Source organism: Salmo salar, chromosome ssa13 (assembly GCF_905237065.1).
Source record: "Salmo salar chromosome ssa13, Ssal_v3.1, whole genome shotgun sequence".
Lineage (NCBI taxonomy): Eukaryota > Metazoa > Chordata > Actinopteri > Salmoniformes > Salmonidae > Salmo > Salmo salar.
The window spans coordinates 9,733,153-9,760,434 of NC_059454.1; the positions used below are offsets into that span (position 1 = coordinate 9,733,153).

General features: G+C 42.1%; 1 protein-coding gene and 1 non-coding gene across 7 annotated transcripts in view; one reads left to right on the top strand and one right to left on the bottom strand.

Moving 5' to 3' along the window:
• Positions 1-1,511: 1,511 nt before the first annotated feature.
• The window catches only part of LOC106566395 (monocarboxylate transporter 5), a 59,274-nt gene continuing 33,503 nt past the window's right edge, over positions 1,512-27,282 (bottom strand). For all 6 annotated transcript variants that reach the window (XM_045692902.1, XM_014134369.2, XM_045692901.1 and 3 more), the window contains 3 exons: positions 14,596-14,807; positions 7,222-7,315; positions 1,512-2,335 (listed from right to left, as the gene is read on the bottom strand). In XM_045692902.1, the coding sequence (XP_045548858.1) occupies positions 2,109-2,335; positions 7,222-7,315; positions 14,596-14,807 (533 nt within the window). In that variant the 3' untranslated portion in view covers positions 1,512-2,108. The remainder of the gene's footprint in view (positions 2,336-7,221; positions 7,316-14,595; positions 14,808-27,282) is intronic.
• On the top strand, positions 21,165-21,218 carry LOC123726254 (U7 small nuclear RNA). Its single transcript, XR_006758645.1, has one exon. It is a non-coding gene; the product is annotated as a U7 small nuclear RNA (small nuclear RNA).

Consider the following 27,282-nt stretch of genomic DNA (forward strand, 5'->3'; position numbering starts at 1 on the left):
TAGTGCACTACTTTTGACCAGCCCCTATGGGAGCCCTATGGGCCCTGGTTGAAAGTAGTGCACTACTTTTGACCAGCCCCTATGGGAGCCCTATGGGCCCTGGTTGAAAGTAGTGCACTACTTTTGACCAGCCCCTATGGGAGCCCTATGGGCCCTGGTTGAAGGTTGTGCACTACTTTTGACCAACCCCTATGGGAGCCCTATGGGCCCTAGTTAAAAGTAGTGCACTATATAGGGAATACGGTGCCATTTGGGATGGAACCCAAGACTCATTCATGGGTGTACTGTACGTTGTACTGTACGTTGTACTGTATTTAACACAGAGGTGTACCGTTTCTTATGAATATAGGATGTGATTGTATAGACAATGGTGGTTGTGTTGTGTCACAAGTTTGTTGTGTTGTTCAATTCCTCCTCATACCGAAAAAAAATGACGTCAAGTGTTCCAGCCACATTAGTCCACACTACAATGAGATTTGTGTAGCAGGCGTCAGGCGATGCCATGAGAACATGAGGGATAACATGTGGCCTTGCAGAATAAGTGTACATTTGTCTTGTATTCAAAAAGTTACAAAACAGGATTCTCCATTTGCTGCCTCTCTTTATGGACTGAAGGAAAAGTCTTTGTTATATCTACAACCATTTTTAAGCTATTACAGTAACATTGCTGTGGTCATAATAATTTATCCTAAGACAGTCAGTCAGTTGGGTATTCCTTGGCTTTCTCCTCAGACAGTCAGTCAGTTGGGTATTCCTTGGCTTTCTCCTCAGTCAGACAGTCAGTCAGACAGTCAGTTGGGTATTCCTTGGCTTTCTCCTCAGACAGTCAGTCAGTTGGGTATTCCTTGGCTTTCTCCTGTCAGACAGTCAGTCAGACAGTCAGTTGGGTATTCCTTGGCTTTCTCCTCAGACAGTCAGTCAGTTGGGTATTCCTTGGCTTTCTCCTCAGTCAGACAGTCAGTCAGACAGTCAGTTGGGTATTCCTTGGCTTTCTCCTCAGACAGTCAGTCAGTTGGGTATTCCTTGGCTTTCTCCTCAGTCAGACAGTCCGTCAGTCAGTTGGGTATTCCTTGGCTTTCTCCTCAGTAAGACAGTCAGTCAGTCAGTCAGTTGGGTATTCCTTGGCTTTCTCCTCAGTCAGTCAGTCAGTTGGGTATTCCTTGGCTTTCTCCTCAGTCAGACAGTCAGTTGGGTATTCCTTGGCTTTCTCCTCAGTCAGACAGTCAGTTGGGTATTCCTTGGCTTTCTCCTCAGTCAGTCAGACAGACAGTCAGTCAGTTGGGTATTCCTTGGCTTTCTCCTCAGTCAGACAGTCAGTTGGGTATTCCTTGACTTTCTCCTCAGTCAGACAGTCGGGTATTCCTTGGCTTTCTCCTCAGTCAGTCAGACAGTCGGGTATTCCTTGGCTTTCTCCTCAGTCAGACAGTCAGTCAGTCAGTCGGGTATTCCTTGGCTTTCTCCTCAGTCAGACAGTCAGTCAGTCAGTCAGTTGGGTATTCCTTGGCTTTCTCCTCAGTCAGTCAGACAGTCAGTCGGGTATTCCTTGGCTTTCTCCTCAGTCAGACAGTCAGTCAGTCAGTTGGGTATTCCTTGGCCTTCTCCTCAGTCAGACAGTCAGTCAGTCAGTCGGGTATTCCTTGGCTTTCGCCAAAGCAGCAGGGTCATTTCAGTCCACCCAAAAGCTGGGTAACTGGCACAGTTGGCACATGCTTGTTTTAAGGAAGGAGAGAGAAAGGGGAAGTAGCCAACTCTGCTCTCCCTCCATCTACATGGTTACGTGTGTCTCAGTAAGAGCAATGGTGCTAGTAATGCCAAGGTCGCAGGTTCGATTCCCGCTGGGATCACAAATCCCCAAAATGTCTGTACTCACTTTACTGTAAGTCGCTTTGAATAATTATCAAGCGTCTGCTAAATGACATATATTAGGAACAGGAAGCCAACCCTGCCCTCCCTGCATCTACATAGCCTCGATTCCAGGCTTAATGTCCCAGCTAGCACCAAAAGTTTTAAGGCCCATAGTGATTGTTAAAGCATGGTGATTGCCCTATGGTTATTTTGCATACGAACTTCCAAGGAACCAAATGTGCTAGCTGGGGTGAAACTACCCTCTAGACGGCGCCATTGTTGTTGCTGTTCTTCAGGACAGGAAGCTCAGGGCAGAAGCAGCCGTTAGTCTTCCAGCTGGTGTCTACGTCGCGGGCCCCGCGTCTCCTCTTTCTGCTCTCCCACCTCCTCGCCACGGGCTCCAGGAAGAGAGAGACAGAGGAGAGCAGGTAACACACCCCCGCCAGGTAGAAGGAGCAGTCGTAGGTCTGGGTGTAGTCATACAGGAAACCTAGAGGATGGAAAACAAAGGGAAGACGTCATTCAATGAAAAGAGAGAAACGGACATCCACATTAAAAGGACAGAAGACACCACCGCGAAGGGAGGAGGCCAATAACATCACCCCTCAATGAGAGAAACAACGGACACATAGATATAGAATTACTCCTCAATATACAACAGCCTGCTCCTCAATATACAACATGCTGTGGCCTGCTCCTCAATATACAACATACTGTGGCCTGCTCCTCAATATACAACAGCCTGCTCCTCAATATACAACACATACTGTGGCCTGCTCCTCAATATACAACATACTGTGGCCTGCTCCTCAATATACAACACATACTGTGGCCTGCTCCTCAATATACAACAGCCTGTTCCTCAATATACAACATACTGTGGCCTGCTCCTCAATATACAACATAATGTAGACTGCTCCTCGATATACAACACATACTGTGGCCTGCTCTTCAATATACAACATACTGTGGCCTGCTCCTCAATATACAACACATACTGTGGCCTGCTCCTCGATATTCAACACATACTGTGGCCTGCTCCTCAATATTCAACATACTGTGGCCTGCTCCTCAATATACAACATACTGCTCCTCAATATAAAACGCACAGCCTGCTCCTCAATATACAACATACTGTGGCCTGCTCCTCGATATTCAACACATACTGTGGCCTGCTCCTCAATATACAACATACTGTGGCCTGCTCCTCAATATACAACATACTGTGGCCTGCTCCTCAATATACAACAGCCTGTTCCTCAATATACAACATACTGTGGCCTGCTCCTCAATATACAACATAATGTGGACTGCTCCTCGATATACAACACATACTGTGGCCTGCTCCTCAATATACAACATACTGTGGCCTGCTCCTCGATATTCAACACATACTGTGGCCTGCTCCTCAATATACAACATACTGTGGCCTGCTCCTCAATATACAACATACTGTGGCCTGCTCCTCAATATACAACATACTGTGGCCTGCTCCTCAATATACAACATACTGTGGCCTGCTCCTCAATATACAACAGCCTGTTCCACAATATACAACATCCTGTGGCCTGCTCCTCAATATACAACAGCCTGTTCCTCAATATACAACATACTGTGGCCTGCTCCTCAATATACAACATAATGTGGACTGCTCCTCGATATAAAACACATACTGTGGCCTGCTCCTCAATATACAACATACTGTGGCCTGCTCCTCAATATACAACACATACTGTGGCCTGCTCCTCGATATTCAACACATACTGTGGCCTGCTCCTCAATATACAACATACTGTGGCCTGCTCCTCAATATACAACATACTGCTCCTCAATATAAAACGCACAGCCTGCTCCTCAATATACAACATACTGTGGCCTGCTCCTCAATATACAACATACTGTGGCCTGCTCCTCAATATACAACAAATACTGTGGCCTGCTCCTCAATATACAAGATGCTGTGGCCTGCTCCTCAATATACAACATACTGTGGCCTGCTCCTCAATATACAACATACTGTGGCCTGCTCCTCAATATACAACATAATGTGGCCTGCTCCTCAATATACAACATACTGTGGCCTGCTCCTCGATATTCAACACATACTGTGGCCTGCTCCTCAATATACAACATACTGCTCCTCAATATAAAACGCACAGCCTGCTCCTCAATATACAACATACTGCTCCTCAATATAAAACGCACAGCCTGCTCCTCAATATACAACATACTGTGGCCTGCTCCTCAATATACAACACATACTGTGGCCTGCTCCTCAATATACAATATACTGCTCCTCAATATAAAACGCACAGCCTGCTCCTCAATATACAACATACTGCTCCTCAATATAAAATGCACAGCCTGCTCCTCAATATACAACATACTGCTCCTCAATATAAAATGCACAGCTTGCTCCTCAATATACAACATACTGTGGCCTGCTCCTCAATATACAACATACTGTGGCCTGCTCCTCAATATACAACACATACTGTGGCCTGCTCCTCGATATTCAACACATACTGTGGCCTGCTACTCGATATACAACATACTGTGGCCTGCTCCTCGATATTCAACACATACTGTGGCCTGCTCCTCGATATACAACACATACTGTGGACTGCTCCTCGATATACAACATGCTGTGGCCTGCTCCTCAATATACAACATACTGTGGCCTGCTCCTCAATATACAACACATACTGTGGCCTGCTCCTCAATATACAACACATACTGTGGCCTGCTCCTCAATATACAACATACAAATCATTAAAATCCAGACAGAAAATATTTACACAAGAAGCAACCTATTATCACACAGTCAAACTCTCATTTCATTTAGTAAGTTCACCATTCTGCCATTCTCACTGTTAAACATCGCACAGTGTTCAACACAACGGCTCTTTATGTCAATCATTTGGTCAATCATCCCCTCAATATACAACATACTGCTCCTCAATATAAAACGCACAGCCTGCTCCTCATTTTAGATTCTATTTTTACGAACACACAAACACACGTTAATAACGTCAGCAATACCAGAGAGAAATTGACATCCCCCGACACAACACGTTATAATGAAAGAAGACACCACAGAAAAGGGAGACCGTTAGTAATGTCATTCAATAACAGCATACGTCTCACACGACGATATATGTCAGAGTTAACGGCACTCTTTTAATCATAACATCAACTGAACAATACATGGTGGGGAGGTGTGTGTGTGTGTGTGTGGGGGGGGGCGTAAACATAACTAACAATAAAGTTTCGGGTACATACTAACAGACAACATTATACAAGCTATGAGCATTTTCAGGTTTAGAACTGAAATACATTCTACACGAGGCTACTCTAAATTTAAGGCCCCAAGATATATTTTAAAAGTGGTGGTAATTTCTGAACGAAACAGAAGGAGACATTGTACATTACGTCCTGAATAAGTAAGCTCTATTTCTGGTCATGTTAGATCTTTAGTTCATCGTTATGTCTCTTTAGGTTACCAGCCTGAAGGGAAGAGAACAGCTAGGGCCAGCCCAGTTCAGTCCAGCAGGAATTGGATAGCTAACACACAGCCTGTATAGTTGTTTGTTTACCTTTATTTAACTAGGCAAGTCAGTTAAGAACAAATTATTATTTATAAATGACGGCCTACCCCGGCCCAACCCTCCCCTAATCCGGACGACGCTGGGCCAATTTTGCACCACTCTATGGGACTCGCCATCACGGCTGGTTGTGATACAGCCCAGGATCGAACCAGGGTCTGTAGCGACACCTCTAGCATTGAGATGCAGTGCCTTAGACCGCTGCGCCACGTCATATATAGCTGGAGGAAGAAGGGGAACGCTAACACAGCATTTATAGCTGGCTGTGGGGAGGGAGGGAGGGAGGGAGGGAGGGGGGGTGCCAGGTCATGGTGGACTGCGGTGAGTTGAGTTCATCCTGCAGGACTAGCAGCATGAATGGCAAACACAGCAGCATGCTATTTCCGGACCCCAATGACCCTGGAATGCAGATCCCCTCTCAGACCCTGGAATACAGATCCCCTCTCAGTTCTCAGGACAGCCTGACAAAGTGGGAGACCCTCCCACCCCTCCCCCAATCCAACCCCCGCTCTCTGTGTCAATCGTGTCGTCGTAGTTCTTGTGTAATTTTTATTATTACTTTAATGTTTTATTATACTTTCTATTACTATCTATATTATTATTATTAACACTGCATTGTTGGGGAAAAAGCTCTAAAGGTAAGAATTTCATTGTACTGTTTTACACAAGTTGTATCCTGTGTACGTGGCAAATATACTTTGAAACTTGGAAGTTCAAGGAGTACCTCAAATCAAATCAAATTTTATTTGTCACATGCGCCGAATATAACAAGTGTAGACCTTACCGTTAAATGCGTGCTTACAAGCCCTTACCCTCTCCTACAGATTGAAGTCAAAAGTCACCAGTTGGGGGAATGCAGTGTTATTTTTCCTGGAAATAGGAACACCAGTGTTCGTATAGCTTAGTATTAGTATAGTATTAGCTTAGTATAGTATTTTTTCATGTGGGAAAAATGAAATGAACACAACATTGTTTGTCTTTTTATTAATTGATTTACTTTTATCTCCCCAGTTGGTAGTTACAGTCTTGTATTGTAACCACCCGTATGGACTCAGGTCAAGAGCCATGCATCCTCTGAAACACAACCCAACCAAGCCACACTACTTCTTGACACAATGCCCGCTTAACCCAGAAGACAGCAACACCAATGTGTTGGAGCAAACACTGTACACATGGCAACCATGTCAGCATCCGGTTCACCACAGGAGTCGCTAGAGCACATCCCTGCCAGCCAAACACTCCCCTAACCCAGACAATGCTGGGCCAATTGGGCACCACCTCATGGGTCTCCCGGTCGTGGCCGGCTGCGACATAACCTGGACTCGAACCAGGATTTCTAGTGACACAGCTAGCAACTGCGATGCAGTGCCTTAGACCAGTGTGCCACTCGGGAGGCCCACAACGTTTTTCTATGGCTTAGCTCGCCTAGAGGGGCTGATGAAATGCGCTGCTATGCATTTCTGTCAATCAACCCACAAACGGCTAACGATAGGTTGATTTTCTCCTGGCTGTTTCTGTTTTCGAAACATGAACACACATGTTAGCTAATCTACTCAAACTTCACCAGTTAGTTAAGAACAGCTGTGGTCACACACACACACGCACGCGCGCGCACACACACACGCGCGCACACGCACGCACACACGAGTGAGTTAAAAAATGAATCACTCATCTGTCATTGTGTGTGCACGTGCATGCAATGCGTGTGTTTCAAGTTCCACGTTTTTATTGTCACGTGCACAAGTCTTTATTGTGTGTAACACTCTCTCACCTGCGAGAGGAGGTCCTGTCAGACAGCCGAGGCCTACGAAGAACATAGAAAATCCCATGGAGTTGTTGAGTTTCTCTTGCCCTACCAGATCCACCTGAGGAAAGAATTAACAAAGAAACATTACACACCAGTCCTAACTAACTAGTGTTAGTTTGGTAACAATCTAAGTAGGAACACAACCCAGGTATAATACAGTGCCCTCAAAGTATTCACACACCTTGAAATCTTCCACATTTTGTTGTGTTACAGACTGAATTTAAAATGGATTAAATTGAAATTGTGTCTCACTGGCCTACACACAATACCCCATAATGTGTCAAAGTGGAATTATGTTTGTAGACATTTTTACAAATTAATGAAAAAATGAAAAGCTGAAATGTCTTGAGTCAATAAGTATTCAGCCCCTTTGTTATGGCAAGCCTAAATTTGTTCAGGGGTAAAAATGTGTTTAACAAGTCACATAATAAGTTGCATAGACTCACTCTGTCTGCAATAATAGTGTTCCTGAGTGGCCGAGTTACAATTGTGACTTAAATCAGCTTGAAAATCTATGGCAAGACTTGAAAATGGCTGTCTAGCAATGATCAACAATCAACTTGACAGAGCTTGAAGAATTTAAAAAAGAATAATGTGCAAATATTGTACAATCCAGGTGTGCAAAGCTCTTAGAGACTTACCGAGAAAGACTCACAACTGTAATCACTACCAAAAGGTGATTCTAACATGTATTGACTCAGAGGTATGAATACTGTAAATTCGATATTCACATAACCAAATTTCATGGTCCCATGTCCATGGGTTCAGTTCTTATAGCCCTGGTGTGTTATGGTGACACCTAGTGGTGTAGCTTGGCCGACTTTGAGTGCAGCGCATTAGCGTATGTGCTATCCTGCATCTAAAATGTACAATGTGGCCATTTTTGAATGCAGCAACAATTTTTCCCATTAGAGTCAAAATGCTAAACTTGGAGTGAATCTGACGCATGGTTCATGAGGAAGAGATGATTGTAGATCATTTTGAGCATTAGCGTTACACAAATGTTGTTAATAGTTTCCTTGTTTTTTGAGATATCTTTACGAAATGCAGTGTGGGTCATATTTGGGACATCCATGATAGCGATGACAAGTGTCAAGTTGATAGGCTACTGTGGAGTGGATTTACAGTGGTTTAAATGGACATGTAAAATCCTTTTTTTTTTTTACTCGGACATCTTTTAACCGATCCCTTAGCTTTTTTTTAAGTAAGTTGAGACATGTACAATGGTCCCACGTTCCACATTTGGTGTCATTTGGTCCTATGGTTCATGAGAAGAAGGTATTTGAAGTATTTTTGAGCATTTTTGTGCTCATGTATGTGCTCATTTGTATCTACAGGTATAGTGTGTTCTTCTTTGAAAGCATCAACATTATTTTATTAAACTCTTTAGGGACTATTATGATGAGTCCAAATACCACATTTGGCTTGAATCTGACTTTTAGTCCATGAGAAGAAGATTTTGGATGATTATTTTACATAGTTACATAGTTGAAAAAGTTAATGGTTAATAGTTTGCTTATTTTTAAGATATCAATGCCAAACTTAACATGGTTCCCAGCAAGCACATTTGATTCCATTGGTTCTGGGAATGAAGCCATAAGTTTCCTGATCGGTAAAACTGAACGTTTTTAAAACGTTCTGAGAACGGAAGTGAAAACTTAGCCTGTTCTAGGAACGTACATTTTTAAATTGCAGGGAGGTTCTGAGAACATTTTACTATGGTTCCCTGAAAGTTTTCCTGTAAGGTTGTATTAACGTTCTGAGAACGGAAATTCTAGATTATTTGAAGGTAATTAAATAACGTTCTGAGAACATGTTTCAATAAGACTTCTAATAACACTGCTAGTTTGGGTTAACTGTTTTTGACACCAAGCATAGGCCACATGGAAATTAATTTGCTTAGACATTAATAATGCAAACACATGTATTTTTTATTGTGATACAGCATCAGTGAGATTTGAACCTATGATGTTCTGTTCTTTATCCATGAAATTAGTCCACCACGCCAACAGGATGGAGCTAGCAGACCATGTTTCTTTTAATTCAAACAAAGCTGTTAATTTTAGTATTCTCAAACAGACCCCATTTACAAGGAAACAAGCACTCATTAAGATCAGGTGTGGCCAATTAGTGGGCATGGCCAACACACCTGAACACACTTAACAAGATAGAGGAAAGAGAGAGCTTTGTTGACGCTGAGAACGGAATTTATGTTTTAAAATAACATTCTTAGAACGTTCTTTGAACATTACTAATGTGTTATTGTTGTTTTAATGGAAAGTTGAACCTGACTTTAACCCTTTCCAGCCCCTCCATAAAAAGATCTGAAAGATTTTTCTGATGGTTGTCACGTCAATATATCTGTACTAAAATAACTTTTTTCTCTCATAAAATCTCCTTTAGATAGGTTACGATATCTGCATTAATAAAATATGATTGGTTTAGGGGTTACGGGGCAGGAATTAGGCTCTCTCTCAAAAGGAAAAACTCAACACGAAAATGGCTCATTTGATGCTGCTGCCAGAGGGAGGCGCCGCTCCCCCTCTCAATCTGACAGGTTGTGACAAACTTTGGCAATGCCATCATTCAGATTTGGACAACAATATCAAGGTAAACAAACTGTGTATAATAAATTTTTATGTTGGTAATGATAATATTTACATCTTAGAGTATTTTTTCTGAAAGACAAGATGACTCTTTGAAATGAAATGTTGACGCCTGGTGATCTAACTAGCTATCACACTGAGTAGACTTGAAAAGTAGAATCAGCTTGAAAGTGAGTTTACAATTTATGAGGTAAAAATGTATAAGTACATGAAAAGCTTTGAATCAGAAATGTAGTTTTATCTATCTAGCAAGATTGCTTGCTAACTATGATGGCTAGTTAGCCTGTGTTGGTCAAGTCAGTCACCCAAGACGGAGCAATGTAGCCTACTTCATTTAACTCGTCTTGTCTTTTTGATGTTAATGTTTTCTTTGATAACTGTACAAAATAAAAATGTATTTGTCATTAGGTATTAGAGCTAAAAGAAAATGGCTGGCTAATGATTATATTTTGTCCCTAGCTAGCCAGCAAAAAGAGAGAGGGGTGCTGTGAAGGAAAATTGGATGGCTATATTTTACTAGCTAAACCTTATGATAATAGCTTATAAATAATGACATTGTGGTGGTCAGCTTGGTAACTAAATGTTCCTGGTCTAGCTGGTTTGCTACTTAAAGGCATAAATTGATCATAATATTTCAGTTATGGACTATCAGATATGCAATTATATGACATGTTTTCTCAAATGTGACTCATTTCAGGAAACTAGGTATACGTTGCAAGTCACTACTTCACAGGAGAGGCACTTGAACGTAAAATAAATGTTTTATCAAAATGTAGAAATGCCTTCTGGAACATGTGAACTTTCATGTGCTTTAATAACAAATGTGTATTCCATCCGTAAATGCTTATTAAATTGTTAAATTACGAGCCTAGTTGGTTTAGCCACGGAAAAAGGAAGGAACTTTCCTGCTAGCCATGATTGGCTGTGATAATGGATAGGCTGGACATGCCGGGAGATGAGTTTGGATTGGTCTGTCATGTAGCATGCTTCCGTTTATAATGTGAGCTGCATCGAGAACCACAAAAGTTTTGCTACTGTTCTCAACAACATTGATGCCCTGAATTTAGCAGGCGTTATCGACAGATCAGTTGCAAAAAGTGGCGGACTACTTTCTGCACACTCCACGGTCAGTGTGAACCAGAGTGTCTTGACATAACGCAGGCCAAAACCAAACGGAGTTAAATGGTCCCAGTCTGCCGTGAAGCGTTCATCCATGTATACCGGTAACCGTCTAACTACATTTTCAGATATTATACGTTTCAAATTTTGTCAGAAAGTAATTTTCATTGCAAGCTAAAGTGTACCGTTCGCTAGCTAGCGAACTTTAGCTTGCTGGCTTGCTAGCGAACGTTACGTGTACGATCTGTGAAGTAATATTATTAGAATCAGAAATCCATTTGAATTGCTAGTTATAGCCTAATGTTAGCTAGCTAACATTAGACCTAGTTGGTTAGCTCTTTAGCTACCTGGAGATTCATACTACAGCTATGACAATGTTTGTATTGGTAGTAGTATGAGTTGGGATTATGCCGGTTCATTGTTTCGATATCTAGCTAGCAACATGTGTAAACGAAAGACTTCACTTTGCGAGTGGAGTTAGCCAGGTGTGTCTGGGGGTAATTAAGACCATCTATTGTATTTCACAAACGTGTGTACATGTCTAGACAATAGTGACCCATCTAATAAGCTAGATGTGGCTGTGGGGTGGTTATAGCATTTCCTTCACAGGACCCATCAATTTAGACAAGTGTGTAAGGTAAGCGTCATCTAATAATTAATATTTTATACCGCTTACGCCTTCTGTATCCTGTGCATATGACAAATAAACATATATGTTATTTGATATAGTGTGTGTTTACCAGAGACAGTAATGTGAAGAACAACATGAACTGTACCAAAGTCAGATTAGGATATAGGCCAAGTATATTTTTACCTGGAGTTTTAAAGTTTTAAAGAATTCCTCATGAAGCTGGTTGAGAAAATACCAAGAGTGTGCAAAGCTGTCATCCAGGCAAAGGGTGGCTACTTTGAAGAATCTAAAATCTATTTTGATTTGTCTAACACTTTTTTGGTTACTATATGATTCCATATGAGTTATTTCATAGTTTTGATGTCTTCACTATTATTCTACAATGTAGAAAATAGTCAAAATAAAGAAAAACCCTTGAATGAGTAGGTGTGTCCAAACTTTTGACTGGTACTGTGTACTTAGATATCTCTCGCCTTGAATCTAAATCTTTCTGTTCATGCTCCATGTCCTTGTAAGCGTAAACGCTCTGTCTTGCCCGATAGCACATTTCAGTCGTATGATGTTGATACACAGGCACCGGAATCCATCCCTTTCAGGCCTGAACGTCCAGTTGGTTTAGATCTTGGCAGTGTACGTCAGGCAATCCGGTCGACCACTCAGGAAAGACTAAGGGAGATAGACTTCTTGTTGTTGTTGTTTGTCACACAGGCATTGGAGGCAGAGGTTTGTGGGTTCACAAATAGTCCGGGTTGGGGTATTGTTTTGGAGTGCCCGTCCTATGGTGATTCCCTCTGAGCGTGGCTAGAGGTTACACCTACAGAATTCTACCTGTTTCTTGGACTGCTCATTTATACCGGATTTACCGAACTGCATGACCTTCATCAATACTGGGGTACAAAGTCTCCTCAGGGTTCTTGGGCTAGAGCTTTCATGTTGCTTAATCACTTCAAAGCTCTGTTGGCTGCTTTACACGTCATGGATCCTGCCACTGAGGGTAATACAGATAGGCTTTGAAAACTGCAGTACTTACTGCACCACCTGATAACAGACTTGTAAAAAGCTGTATCAGCCAAACCAAAACATAGCCATAGACGAACACATGGTCAAATCAAAAGGGGCAATCAGGATTCAAGCAGTATATGAAACAGAAGACAACTAGGTGGGGATTTAAATGATGGGGCATTGCTCATCTGATACAGGCTACACTTAGACATCAAAGTTTACACCGGCAGTCGGGATGGTCATGTGGTTGAGGAATTAGTTGTGACATATGAAAACCAAGGTTACAAAGTTTGGTTCGACAACTTTTATACATCGTAAGTAGTCAGAGAACAGGGGTTCAATGCATGTGGGACTTGTAGGGTAAACTGGAAACAGTTGCCTGATGCATTTAAGTACTTTAAAAAGTGGGGGCGTCAAACCAAGCGTTGAGATATGTGTTGGTGTAGGATAGGGGGCAATGTATTGGCCATACAGTGGAGAGACACACACGTACTGTTACTTTCCTTTCCAATTTTCACAATGCAAATGATTCTACTCAAGTAACAAGGCTAGTCCGGAATAGGAAAGTGGTCCGCCAGCCTGCTGTAATCCACAATTATAATAGACAAATGTGTGGGGTTGACAAGTCTGATCAGTTGATCAACTCCTAAAATGTTTTGCAGAAGCCCCAGAAGTGGTGAAAAATACATATTTTTTCCCACTGTGTTGACATTGCAGTTGTCAACAGTTACCTTCGGCAGTGTAATCACACACCACCTGGCAAGGAAAATCAGCAAACTGATTAGAGACAGATTACATTCAGAGAGAACCTTACCGTCAGTTAGGAGGTATTTATATTAATGACAGGTATCCATCTTGTGACAGACCTTTGTCTGTAAAAACTATAAGCTCATCTTGTGACAGACCTTTGTCTGAGAAATAAGCACTAGTAAAGGGACTCAGATGTAGCGCAGATGTTCACTAGTAATTTTGCCTCTCTTGCATGTTTCCCTTCCCTGTATGTTTTCCTCTCTTATCCAAGACATCCTGCATGTCAGCCTCCCTTTATGTTTCATGCATGACTCTAATGTCCTTGGTGATGTAAAGGACTTGTAAAAATAATGTTGTGCTTTGGGAATTGTTCCCGTTCTGACTCTTTGTGTAATTGACTATATGCTAGTTGAATGTAGAAATTGAAGTTGTAAAAACTAATAATTGTTGTTATATGCCTTTCTTTGTTTCATATTTTGTAATTCCAGTTCGATTTTGATGATAGTAGCCCTGAAATTAATGTTGTATAATTTTATGATTATGATAGCGATTTAAATGTGTCTTCAATTTCTGGTTTGAATGAGACAATGTAATTCCCTAAGATTATTCTTTCAGCAAACAGGGAACAGATCCATCAAAGATCCTGTTAAGAATGGTTGGTCAGCGCTTAAAAAAAAACGTTCTCTCTCAATAGATATCACTAGCGCTGCATTCTAAATCCGAATCAGAAAACATTATTGCTATGGAACAAATGTTACTAGCAATTTCTCAAGAAATCTCTAATTTCCCCTGTATGGTTACTTTCTTTATCTTCATTGATTGGTGGGTGGTATCTAGGTCACCTTGAAAGAAAATAAGAACTTGCACGCTTTGCCAGTATCAACAGTAGATTATTAAGTATTGGCCTAGTATTGTCTCTCAGCTGAAACACTGAGTAAGTAAGCTCACACGCAGTGTGCAAGTTATTTTCTTCAATTATATAATCTAATTACCCAGTGAGAAGTCAGAAAATATGCAAATGTTTTATATTATTGAATTGGAATTTCAGTTAATTGACTTAAATTCTTCTAATCGACCCCAACCCTGACGGACTGGTTTCTTACCAGGACGGGCAGTAGCAGTGCCATGTAGCTCCCGCAGACCATGGATTAATAGAACCAAAACACTGATATTGATATATTGTATGGTTAGGCTTGTGCCTTGTGTGGTGTGTGTGTGTGTGATTCTTACCAGGACAGGCAGTAGCAGTGCCATGTAACCGCCACAGAAGATGGCAAAGAAGACAGCGTAGACCATGAGCTTGATGTAGGTGTTAGCGAGTGGGGCAAACAGGTTGACCACTCCACACAGGATCAGGTAGGCCTTGTGATAGTGGTACTTATGGAACGGGTTCTTATCCGCTAGCCAACCAGAGCCTAGCTGGGCTATAGTCTCTGTGATACCTGGAGGGAGAAGGAGTGGGAGAGGGGAGGGGGGAGGGGGGAGGAGGAGGGACAAGGAGAGGGGGAGGGAAAAGGAGAGAGGGAGGGAGGGGGAGAAGGAGAGAGTGAGGGAGGGAGTGGGAGAAGGAGAGAGTGAGGGAGGGAGGGGGAGAAGGAGAGAGGGGGAGAGGGGGGAGAAGGAGAGGGGAGGGAAAAAGAGAAGGAGAGGGGGAAGGAGAGGGGACAGAGGGAGAGAGAAGGAGAGGGGGAAGGAGAGGGGAGGGAAAAAGAGAAGGAGAGGGGGAAGGAGAGGGGACAGAGAAGGAGAGGGTAAGGAGAGGGAGGGGAGAAACATCTGTATTAGTCTGTATCAAGACTATTGATGACTTTAATGATGATTTTATATTATGTTCTTTGTCGTCAACGGATCACTTCATTACTCATGTACCTGTCCTATTTAAAGGTTGGTGGGCTGTTGAGTGAGTAGTGCTTCTAGAGACGCACAGACATAACAAGTAGCTTTAGCAAAATGTCAAACCAATGTGCATTCTGTTAGCTTTGTGGCACACATGTTTGGAATGCAAGGAGGCTGTGCTAGCCTTTGTCCAGGTTTCAATCAATCAGTAAATCAATCGGCTTTTTGAGAGAAAGAAAGAGAGAGACCAACCTCTATTAGAGAGAGAGAGAGCGACAGAGAGAGAGAAAGACAGAGAGCGAGAGAGTTCAGCAGCAGTCTTCAAACATGGTGTGACATCTGTGACATCCTCCATCTCAGTCTCCTCCCACACAGTCTCCCACAGAGTTCCCATCTGGAGTCCCGTGTTCTGTCTCGTGTTGGAGAGAATGTCCAGGAACATGTTCCATTTAGCAGGGCACCACGTTGTGGAACACTCCGATAGAAATATATCTAGCCTGAGTGCCAGTCTGTTTGTGCTATCATTACAAGTCCTTGTCACTCATTGTAATGTTTGGCATGACTATGACAGGAATGGAGTAAACAAACTTCTCTTACATGTAGAATACAGAATGACAGAGTCACAATTTCTATTTGTGATGTTTTTATCTGCAGGGTTCTAATTAGTGCAGCGGCTTATCATAAGCAACAGAGTGTTCCTTCATAATGACCTGACTGTGAACCGCTTCCTCCAACAGCTGATGGCAACAGCTGACGGCAACCGCTGACGGCAACCGCTGACGGCAACCGCTGACAGCAACAACAGCCGACAACAACAGCCGACAACAACAGCCGACAACAACAGCCGACAACAACAGCCGACAACAGCTTATGACAACAGCTTACGACAACAACAGCTGACAACAGCTTACTCCAACAGCTGAATATGATAGACAAATCAGTAGATAACAGCAAAACAAATATCCAATGAGTAGATAAGATCTGCATCAACTTCTGTATTCATGATTATCTGTCACATCACAGCTATTGATTATGTGTTGAATTCATTAGTTCTAGTGGCTGATAATGACTGTGCATCTAGAATGGGTTCATCCCAAATGGCAGCCTATTCCCTATAAAGTACAGAACTTTGTGAACACAGATCTATGGGCCCTATATATATATATATGAAAAAGGGTGCCATTCGGGATTGTGGCCTCTCTCTCTCTCCCATCTTTTCTGGAGTCAATGTGAATGTGATAGCTGCTGCAGTGGCTGTATTGATCCTGGGTTCAGAAATAGCTCTGGGCAGGCAGGCAGGCGAGCAGCATCATCCCATTGATCAATGAAATAAAGTAAACAGGTTCCCCATCCCATGCAGTCAAATCAGCGCTAGTCTACGGCCCAAATGGCAGCCTATTGCCTATATAGTGCACTACTGTTGTAGGGAATGGGATGCCATTTGGGACACAACTATAGTGATTTCCACTATAGATGGAGTACTGCAGTGATAAAGGCGCAGTGCAGGGACACACTGCAGTTAGTGGACTTGAATCTACTGTGGACTTATATCAGCTCAGATACTCTGCAGCATTATAGGGTTATCACAGTGTGAGGGTCTAGGAAAAAAATAGTAGAGTTGAGTGATAGCTTTTTTAAGCTGGTAATCTTTTCTAGTCTTATTGATTTGAAAACGTCAACAGCCTTTATCAGAATGAGAGTGTAGTTGGCTGATGGTCTCAAGAAAGGCCATCACAACACATGACTTAATAAAGAGACACCAACAGAGGCTCACTTCGCATAGGCTCGTTGGTCAAAGCCTATGTGGAAATGAATAGGGTTTTCTAGATAAATGACAAAAAATAAGGTCTGAGGTAAACACAGGCTTAGTAGATCCAATACATTTTGTTCTATGAGATATTCTTCATCAGCTAAAGTCACTTTTTGTGAATTTTGAAGCACATCAAACACATAAAGGCTTCTTAGTTCATAAAGATCATGTCAACTGACTAATTAACTCAGCAAAAAAAAGAAACGTCCCTTTTTCAGGACCCTGTCTTTCAAAGATAATTCGTAAAAATCCAAATAACTTCACAGATCTTCATTGTAAAGACTTTAAACACTGGTTCCCATGCTTGTTCAATGAACCATAAACAATGAACATGCACCCGTGGAATGGTCGTTAAGACACTAACAGCTTAGGCAATTAAGGTCACAGTTATGAAAACTTAGGACACTAAAGAGGCCTTTCTACTGCCTCTGAAAAACACCAAAAGAAAGATGCCCAGGGTCCCTGCTCATCTGCGTGAACGTGCCTTAAGCATACTGCAAGGAGGCATGAGGACGGCAGATGTGGCCAGGGCAATAAATTGCAATGTCCGTACTGTGAGATCCTTAAGACAGCGATATAGGGAGACAGGACGGACAGCTGATCATCCTCGCAGTGGCACAACACCTGCACAGGATCGGTACATCCGAACATCACACCTGCGGGACAGGTACAGGATGGCAACAACAACTGCCTGAGTTACACCAGGAACGCACAGTCCCTCCATCAGTGCTCAGACTGTCCGCAATAGACAGAGAGGCTGGACTGAGGGCTTGTAGGCCTGTTATAAGACAGGTCCTCACCAGACATCACCGGCAAGAACGTCGCCTATGGGCACAAACCCACCGTCGCTGGACCAGACAGGACTGGCAAAAAGTGCTCTTCACTGACGTGTTGCGGTTTTGTCTCACCAGGGGTGAGTCGGATTCGCGTTTATCGTCGAAGTAATGAGAGTTACACCGAGGCCTGTACTCTGGAGCAGGATCGATTTGGAGGTGGAGGGTCCGTCATGGTCTGGGGCAGTGTGTCACAGCACCATCGGACTGAGCTTGTTGTCATTGCAGGCAATCTCAATGCTGTGCGTTACAGGGAAAACATCCTCCTCCCTCATGTGGTACCCTTCCTGCAGGCTCATCCTTACATTACCCTCCAGCATGACAAATTCCACCAGCTATATTGCTCGTTCTGTGTTTTACAGCCTCTCTCTCTCTAGCCTGGTCCCAGATCAGTTTGTGCCATCTTGCCAACTCATGACAACTCAAGACCCCACATGAAAAAAAATGCTACAGTTTCCTATAGAATACTACACTACTTACTATAGAATTCCATACTAAACTGTACTATACTGTAGAATACTATACTACATACTGTAGTATCCCTCGATCATGTGTAGTACTTACTATAGTAAATACTACAGTATTATCAGCAAAAAAAGCACTGTAGTAAATACTGCAGTAATGTATGCAAAAACACTAAACTATAGTAAATACTACAGTATTTCATTTGCATATACCCCACCCATTCGTCTTCCCCATATCACAATTTGTGCCACCCATAAGTTATAAACCTACATGCCAAGTATAGTCCATATACAGTGCCGTGAAAAAGTATTTGCCCCCTTTCTGATTTTCTCTATTTGTGCAAACTGACTGTTATCAGATCTTCAACCAAAACCTAATATTACATCAAGGGAACCTGAGTTTACAAATAACAACAACAAAAAATGATATTTTTATTTATTTAATTAACGGAGTTAAGCAACATCCAATGCCCCTGTGTGAAAAAGTAATTGCCCCCTTACACTCAATAACTGGTTGTGCCACCTTTAGCTGCAATGACTCCAACCAAATGCTTCCTGTTAGTTGTTGATCTGTCTCTCACATGTTGTCCAAAAAGTTGACTAAAGTTTGCCAAAAAAGCACCTGGAAGCACCTGGGTGATCATCAAAACTCTTGGAAGAATGTTCTATGGACAGTATAACTTTTTAGAAGACATGAGTCCCGTTATGTCTGGCGAAAACCAAACACTGCATTCCATAGTAAGAACCAAGCATGGTGGTGGTAGTGTGATGGTTTGGTGTTGCTTTGCTGCCTCAGGACCTGGACGACTTGCCTTAATAAAAGAAACCATGAATTCTGATCTGTATCAGATAATTCTACAGGAGAATGTCAGGCCATCCGTCTGTGAGCTGAAGCTGAAGTGCAGCCGGGTCATGCAACAAGACAATGATACAAAACACACAATCAAGTCTTCATGAAAATTGATAGAAAGCAACAAAAATTGAAGTTTTGGAATGGCCTGGTCAAAGTCCAGACCTAATCCCCATTGAGATGTTGTGGCAAGACTTGAAACGAGCATTTCATGCTTTAAAACCCAGAAAAGTCACTGAGTTAAAGCAGTTCTGAATGCAAGAGCGGGCCAAAATTATTCTACAGCGATGTAAGAGACTGATTAACAACTAACAGGAAGCACTTGGTTGGAGTCATTGCAGCTAAAGGTGTCACAATCAGTTATTGAGTGTAAGGTGGCCATTACTTTTTTACCCCAGGGGCATCGGTTGTTGGATGACTTTGTTCATAAAATAAATGAAATAAGTATGAAATTGTTGTGTTATTTGTTCACTCAGGTTCCATTTATCTAATATTAGGTTTTGGTTGAAGATCTGATAACATTGAATTTCAAAAATATACAAAAGTAGAGAATTAGAAAAAGGGAAATACTTTTTCACAGCCCTGCAAAGTATTCCTTACAGGTTATATAATAACTTCACCATCCTCAAAGGGATATTCAATATATATATATTTTTTACCCCTCTACCAATAGGTGCCCTTCTTTGCAAGGCATTGGAAAACCTCCCTGGTCTTTGTCGTTGAATCTGTACTTGAAATTCACTGCTCGACTAAGGGACCTTACATATAATGTGTGGGGTACAGAGACCGGGTTTTCATTCAAAAACACCATTATTGCACACAGAGTGAGTCCACGCAACTTATTATGTGACTTGTTCAGCAAATTGTTTATCCTGAAGTTATAACAAAGGGGTTGAATACTTATTGACTTAAGACTTTTCAGCTTTTGTTTACTAACTCATTTTAAAATATATATATTTCTAAAAACATAATTCAAGTTTGACATTATGGGGTGTGTAGATCAGTGACACAACATCTGAAAAAAGTCAAGGGGTGTGAATAATTTCTGAAGGCACGGCATACCACAGTTTTCATTACTACAGTATTTACACTACAGTTAACTGTAAATACTACACTATACTACTGTAAATAGTATTTAATGTTGTGTTTTTAAAGACTTTAGTCCGGAAAAAAACTACAGTGAATACTACAGTAAAGCCTGCAAAAAACAGTACAGTGAATACTATAGTATTTACAGTATATCATAGTATACTATAGTATGTTTTCATGTGGGACAGCACAAACAGATCTGGAACCAGGACCTCTCTCTCTCCACTCCACTCTTCCTGGAAGCCAAACGGCTTGGGAATGGGAAGTGACAGAGGCTCTCACCTCTGTCAGTCATCCAGTCAGAAAAGACAGGCAGGTGTTTGTGCTACATGCCTCCCAGCGATAACCCTTAACAAGCTCAAGGTCCAACTACAAGGCAGAAGGATTGCTTTTCAATTCCTCTCACTTCAAAGAGACATTTAATCAAATCAAATGTATTTTATAAAGCCCGTTTTACATCGGCAGGTGTCACAAAGTGCTAGTGAGGTTCCCCTGTTAAAGCAGCCCACATGAAAAAATACTACAGTTTATTATAGAATACTGCAGTACTTACTATAGAATTCTATATTAAACTTTATCCCTCAATCATGTGTAGTACTTACCATAGAATGTTGTAGTATCCTGTAGAATACTACAGTAAATACTACAGTGTTATCTGCAAAAAAACAATGTAGTAAATACTACAGTAAATACTACAGTAATGTCCACAAAAACACTTCCCTTTTTTAACTATAGTAAATACTACAGCATTTAATTTGCATGTACCCTGCTCATTTCCTTCCCCCATGTCGCAATTTGCGGCACCCAGAGGTGAGAAACCTACATGCCAAGTATTGTGTTCCCTACAGGTTATTAAAAAAAAGCAGAAGCGCTGTATTATCTATTCAGATCCCAGTCATACATACCTACAGATTCTGGAATATTTGCACTTTTAGAGTTTCTCCAGTAGGTTTCCTGAAGGTGAAACCCTCCACTTCTATGTCAAAAAAGATATATAGTAAACACTACAGTAATATCCATAAAAACACTACAGTAAATACTACAGTATACTGAAGTCTGCATATACTATATTATAAACTGGGTGGTTCAAGCCCCGAATGCTGATTGGCTGACATATTTTTACTGCTCTAATTACGTTGCTAACCAGTTTATAATAGCAATAAGGCACCTCAGGGGTTTGTGGTATATTGCCAATATACCACGGCTAAGGGCTGTATCCAGGCATGGAGAACCTTAGTGGATGGCCTATGCTCTGAGTTAAAGGGTTTAACACAGTGAGGTCTTTAGTCCACAAAAACACTACAGTGAATACTACAGTGAAGTCCGCAAAAACACTACAGTGAATACTACAGTAAAGTCCGCAAAAACACTACAGTGAATACTACACTAAAGTCCGCAAAAACACTACAGTGAATACTCTAGTTTTTATACCATAGTATACTATATAATTTTTTTTAATGTGGGAGGGTTTTAAATCACGTTAGTCAGCCCTCTTTCCCCCCAGTCTTTCTCATTACTAAACAATCTCTGTTGGCTCATCTCCCCACCTCTTTTGTAAACATCCCCACCTCAATGATTATGAGGGAACAAAATCAACCAGAAACTTCAACATTGGACAGAAAATGTATAAATCGGGATGCCCTCCTGTTGCCACAGCAACCACTTTTACACACTAAGCCATTGCCTAGCGACCCCAGTGGATCTGCTGATGGTGGCCTGACATGAGGCCTGGCCTGGAGCATAGAAATGTAAATAATAGAATGAATAAACATGGACTGGAATGGGAATGTGCATTCTATTAATTATATTTCTATGGTCTGGACTATGGTGGCCCTCCTCTCGGTCTGAGCTCAGCTAGCTGAAAGGACCTCTTTCAATGGAGGTGGGGAGGGAGGGAGGGCGGAGGGAGGGAGTGAGGCTGGGGGACATGTTGGGTTTGTTGTGGCGTGCGTGGGTGGGTGGCAGTCTCTCTCTCTCTTTCTCTTTCTCTCTCTCTCTCTCTCCATTTGCTTTCTGGGAACATGGAACATGACATGGCAGCAGAATGTGAGACAGAACGCATGTGTGCTGAGAATAACTCAATGCTATCATCCCTGCTCCTCTCACAGACAGGCTCAGACTGACTTACTTTAATACACAAAGTCTGTGAGCAGCATAGGCCATCCATTTATGTTCTCCATGGCACCCTCTGCTCATTTAGAGGTACTTTGGGTTCAAGACGGAAATAGAGACATCCATACCCGCTGTTGAGTTTGTCTGGGGTCAGCATTCACAGACTGACTGGATCCCGGCCCATATGGACGAACCTCTGTGTTAGACCTACATTCATTCACATACCACTTCCATTCCCTAATCTCAGAAGCCAGAACCAAATTGTGTGCACTAGTTAGCTATCTACTCAATATGACAGTCTGTCACAAGATACATCTCTAGTCATAACATTCCCTCCATTACTACACACAGAGCAAAGGACTGTTGTAACAGACATTCTCTTGGGAAACCGTTTGGCTGAACTAGTTACCCACAATCATAACTCACTAATATAGCACATTCATCACTCCAACTGAAGACACATGAGGTTTAGTCCCAAAAAGGCACCATATGCTCTTAAATAGTGGACTACAAAAGTAGTAGAGATCTGGTCAAAAGTAGTGCATTATATAGAGGACAGGGACCCACTTGGAACAAAACCATAGTTTAGGCTAATAGAGGACAACAACCCATTTGCTAATTAGCTAGTACACTACAGTAAAGATCCATATCACCTACTAACATTTTACTAAAGTACACTACAGCACAAGTTTAAAGTTTTTAATTGTCAGTGTGCACAAGCACATTGAAAAGCCTTTCTTGCTTGCTTTTCCCCAAAAATGCAATACTGGTAAGCTATATACAGGGACAGTTCCAGGGTCAGTGCCAGCACCATATTACAATGTGCAGGGATACATGAGTAGGTGTAACGCCCTACCCAGAGAGAGGGGTTTTTTGTTCTTTATTTTGGTTAGGCCAGGGTGTTACATTGGGTGGGCGTTCTATGTTCTTTTTCTAGGTTTTTGTATTTCTGTGTTTTGGGCCGTGTGTGGCTCCCAATCAGGCACAGCTGAAGTTCGTTGTTGTTGATTGGGAGTCACAAATAAGGAGCATGTTTTTCCTTTGGGTTTTGTGGGTAATTGTTTCTGTTAGTGTTTTGTACCTGACAGGACTGTTTTGCTGTCGTCTTTTGTTTATTTTTGTAGTGTTCTCTTTTTCATAAAAATTTGTAATGATGAACACATCCTGCGCTGCGTATTGGTCCACCTTTTCCGACGATGACTTCTCTGTTTCATCTGACGACGAAGACAGCCGTTACAGTAGGAGGGTTAGATATGTATAGGGTTAAGGTGACTATATACAGGGACAGTTCCAGGGTCAGTGCCAACACCATATTAAAATGTGCAGGGATACTGGAGTGATAGAGGCAGATACAGTATGTATAGGGGTAAGGTGACTAGGCATCAGGATATATGAGTAAACAGAGTAGCAGCAGCTTATATGATGATTGTATGTTCGCGAGTGTAGAGTCAGTATGAATGTGTGTTATGTGTGTGTGAGCAAATTGTGTGTGTGTGTGTGTGTGTGTGTGTGTTAGAGCTGGGACGATACAAGTATTGCAACCTTTTTTTCCATGGCAAAAATGAAAAACACAAAGCAGACCAAACTCTTTGGTCCTTTTTAAAAAACCTTCTGTATATAAAATATTGTGTTCTATAACCTGGGAAATAACTACATGTGACTCTGGATGACATCATAATGATGTTTGTTTCCAACATTAGGGATGTTTTCCTAATGACGTTAAATCCGCTTTGTGTTTTCTTTCCTTGCCACATTAACAACTATCGCGATACTGGTATGGTCCCGGCCCTAGTGTGTGTGTGTGTGTGTGTGTTGGAGTGTGTTTTTGTTCGACCTTATGTTATTTTTAGTTCTACATTGAGTCTAACTATCTATGCATAGTCACTTTAACCCTGACCTACATGTACAAATTACCTCGACTAACCTTTACCCCAGCACATTCACTCAGTACCGGTACTCCCTGTATATAGCCTCGTTATTGTTATTTTGATGTTACTTTTTACTTTAGATTATTTAGTAAATATTTTCTTAATACTTATTTTCTTAAAACTGCTGTAACAGCTGTCTTCAGAAATGGACCAAGGCGCAGCGGGAATGTGGATACTCATGTTTTTTAATTTTAAAAAAAGGAGTAAAGTATCCACTGGACAAAAACAATAAAGACGACAGCAACAGTCTTGCAGGCACATACAACGCAGTGCAAGGACAACTACCCACAACCCCAAAGAAAAACACACACTCCTATATAGGACTCCCAATCAAAGGCAACTCAACACACCTGCCTTCAATTGGGAGTCCAATCACCCACACAACATTTAACAAACACAAACCCCCTGCCACATCCTGACCAAGACTAACACAATTACGCCCTCTGCTGGTCAGGACGTGACAACTGCATTGTTGGTTAAGGGTTTGTAAGTAAGCATTTCACAGGAAGTTCTACACCTGTTGTATTCGGCGCACATGGTAAATACATTGTTGAGTTTAGAGCTTGCAAGAAAGGCATTTCACTGTACTTGTGCACGTGACATTAAAACTTGAAACTTGAAAAACTACAAATAGAAGGATCAAGTCAGATAGTCCGTGTAGCCATTTTGTTTGCTATTTATCAGTCTTATGACTAAGAGAGAGAACTTGTTCAAGAGCCTGTTGGTGTCAGAGATGTAGCTCCGGTACCGCTTGCCATGCGGAAGCAGAGAGAAGAGTCTATGACCTGGGTAGCTGGAGTCTAACAATTTTCCCTGCCTTCCTTTTACTCCGCCTGATATAGTGGTCCTGGATGGCATGGGGGTCTCGGCGCCAGTGATTGTACTGGGGAGTCCGCACCCCCCCTCTGTAGCACCATAAAATCGAGGGAGGTGCAGTTGCCATACCAAGCGGTGTTGCACAGATCCATACCAAGTACTAACATGGTACTCCAAGAGCGTCTGCTAAATTATTCTAATGCAAATGTAAGTGTATGTACTTGAAATTGTTAAAAGCACATTCAGCCATCTGGCTTTAGCTACAGTATGCACGTGGTGTGTACAGCTAGGCTAGCGGTCTGGTCAGAGGAGAAAGATGTTTATACTGGGGTGTTCCCCTATATACTGCACTACATTTGACCAGGATCCTATATAGATAATAAGGGTACCATTTAGGACGCAAGCCTGGTTTTCATACAGAGTGGCCTCAGCCTCATACTACTGAGCTGAACTCGATGGCTCGGGCCACTGGGCCAAAGTTCAGGTTTTATATAAGAACGTGTTACATAAGACTACAGGGTCTGAGTCTGCGCTGCTACAGCACTCACAAATAATTCATAAATAGCGTAAGAACAACAAGATGACTATAGCTGAGGACTATTTTTTTGCCTCACTTCTAAAAACGATTTCTAAAAATCTATCCAACCACAACTGCACAGAAAGCTGGTTCTACCTCTAAACACAGTGCCCTGAAAACTACATATTTGAAGATATAGTATGTTTTGCATCATTTTCTAAAATGAAACCTGTCTCATAACCCCTGCAAAGAAAACTAGGTAGTCGGCTGAGCTCGTTCTACATGACTAGGCATACGAAAAACTGGACATTTGAATCTTGCATATATTCATAGAAACATTGTGGAACATTTGGCTCATTCAATTACTGTACTGGCTTTCCAGATTGATTGCCAATAGCTTGAGGTCGTTTGGATCAATTACTTTGCCAGTCATGCTCTGTTGGTTACATAGGCAAAATTGCCACGGGGGACATGGCAAAATGTGTTGAAATGCAGGAATCTAGCTGTTTTACAAAAACAATCTGCTTTCCCCATAACAATATTGTTATTATTTTGGGGGGGGTTAGGGGTAGGTCCCCCGGAGCCCCACATGCGTTAGTCCGGCCCTGCTCGGAAGCACTGCATGTCCTCTGCTCAGCAACGCAGTCTATAGACATTCGCACAGTCTATTCGCGCTCTTCCCTCACTCATTTCAGTCAGGGGCGATACGAGGGGGGAGGGCCCGAGGTGGCACCAGCCTACCCTGAAATATGATTGGTCACCCTTGGTGATCCCCCCCATTCTCATTGGGTCAGAGCGCAGTCAATCGCGGTCAGACTTGAAGAGGACAAAGACGGAAAGCTCGTTCTGGTTTTCCCGTTGTACGATATGAAAACTGACCCGGCACCTCTGGCAGGCTAAAGCAAAGGCACCAAAACAGTACCACGTCGTCTTCTGGCGCTGACCCGGCACCTCTGGTAGGCTAAAATTAACACACCAAAACAGTACCACGTCGTCTTCTGGCGCTGACCCGGCACCTCTGGTAGGCTAAAATTAACACACCAAAACAGTACCACGTCGTCTTCTGGCGCTGACCCGGCACCTCTGGTAGGCTAAAATTAACACACCAAAACAGTACCACGTCGTCTTCTGGCGCTGACCCGGCACCTCTGGTAGGCTAAAATTAACACACCAAAACAGTACCACGTCATCTTCTGCGCTTCTGTCAGAAGGAAAACTTACCAGAATTACCTAGTGGATACTGACTGAATACGGTCGGGAAACAGACTAGGGAGTCGGGATCAACATTCAACGACACAAATGTCCGTTTTTGTCCATGGTATGTTCACAGTCAATTATTATATACTGCTCAAAAAAATAAAGGGAACACTTAAACAACACATCCTAGATCTGAATGAAAGAAATAATCTTATTAAATACTTTTTTCTTTACATGGTTGAATGTGCTGACAACAAAATCACACAAAAATAATCAATGGAAATCCAATTTATCAACCCATGGAGGTCTGGATTTGGAGTCACACTCAAAATTAAAGTGGAAAACCACACTACAGGCTGATCCAACTTTTATGTAATGTCCTTAAAACAAGTCAAAATGAGGCTCAGTAGTGTGTGTGGCCTCCACTTGCCTGTATGACCTCCCTACAACGCCTGGGCATGCTCC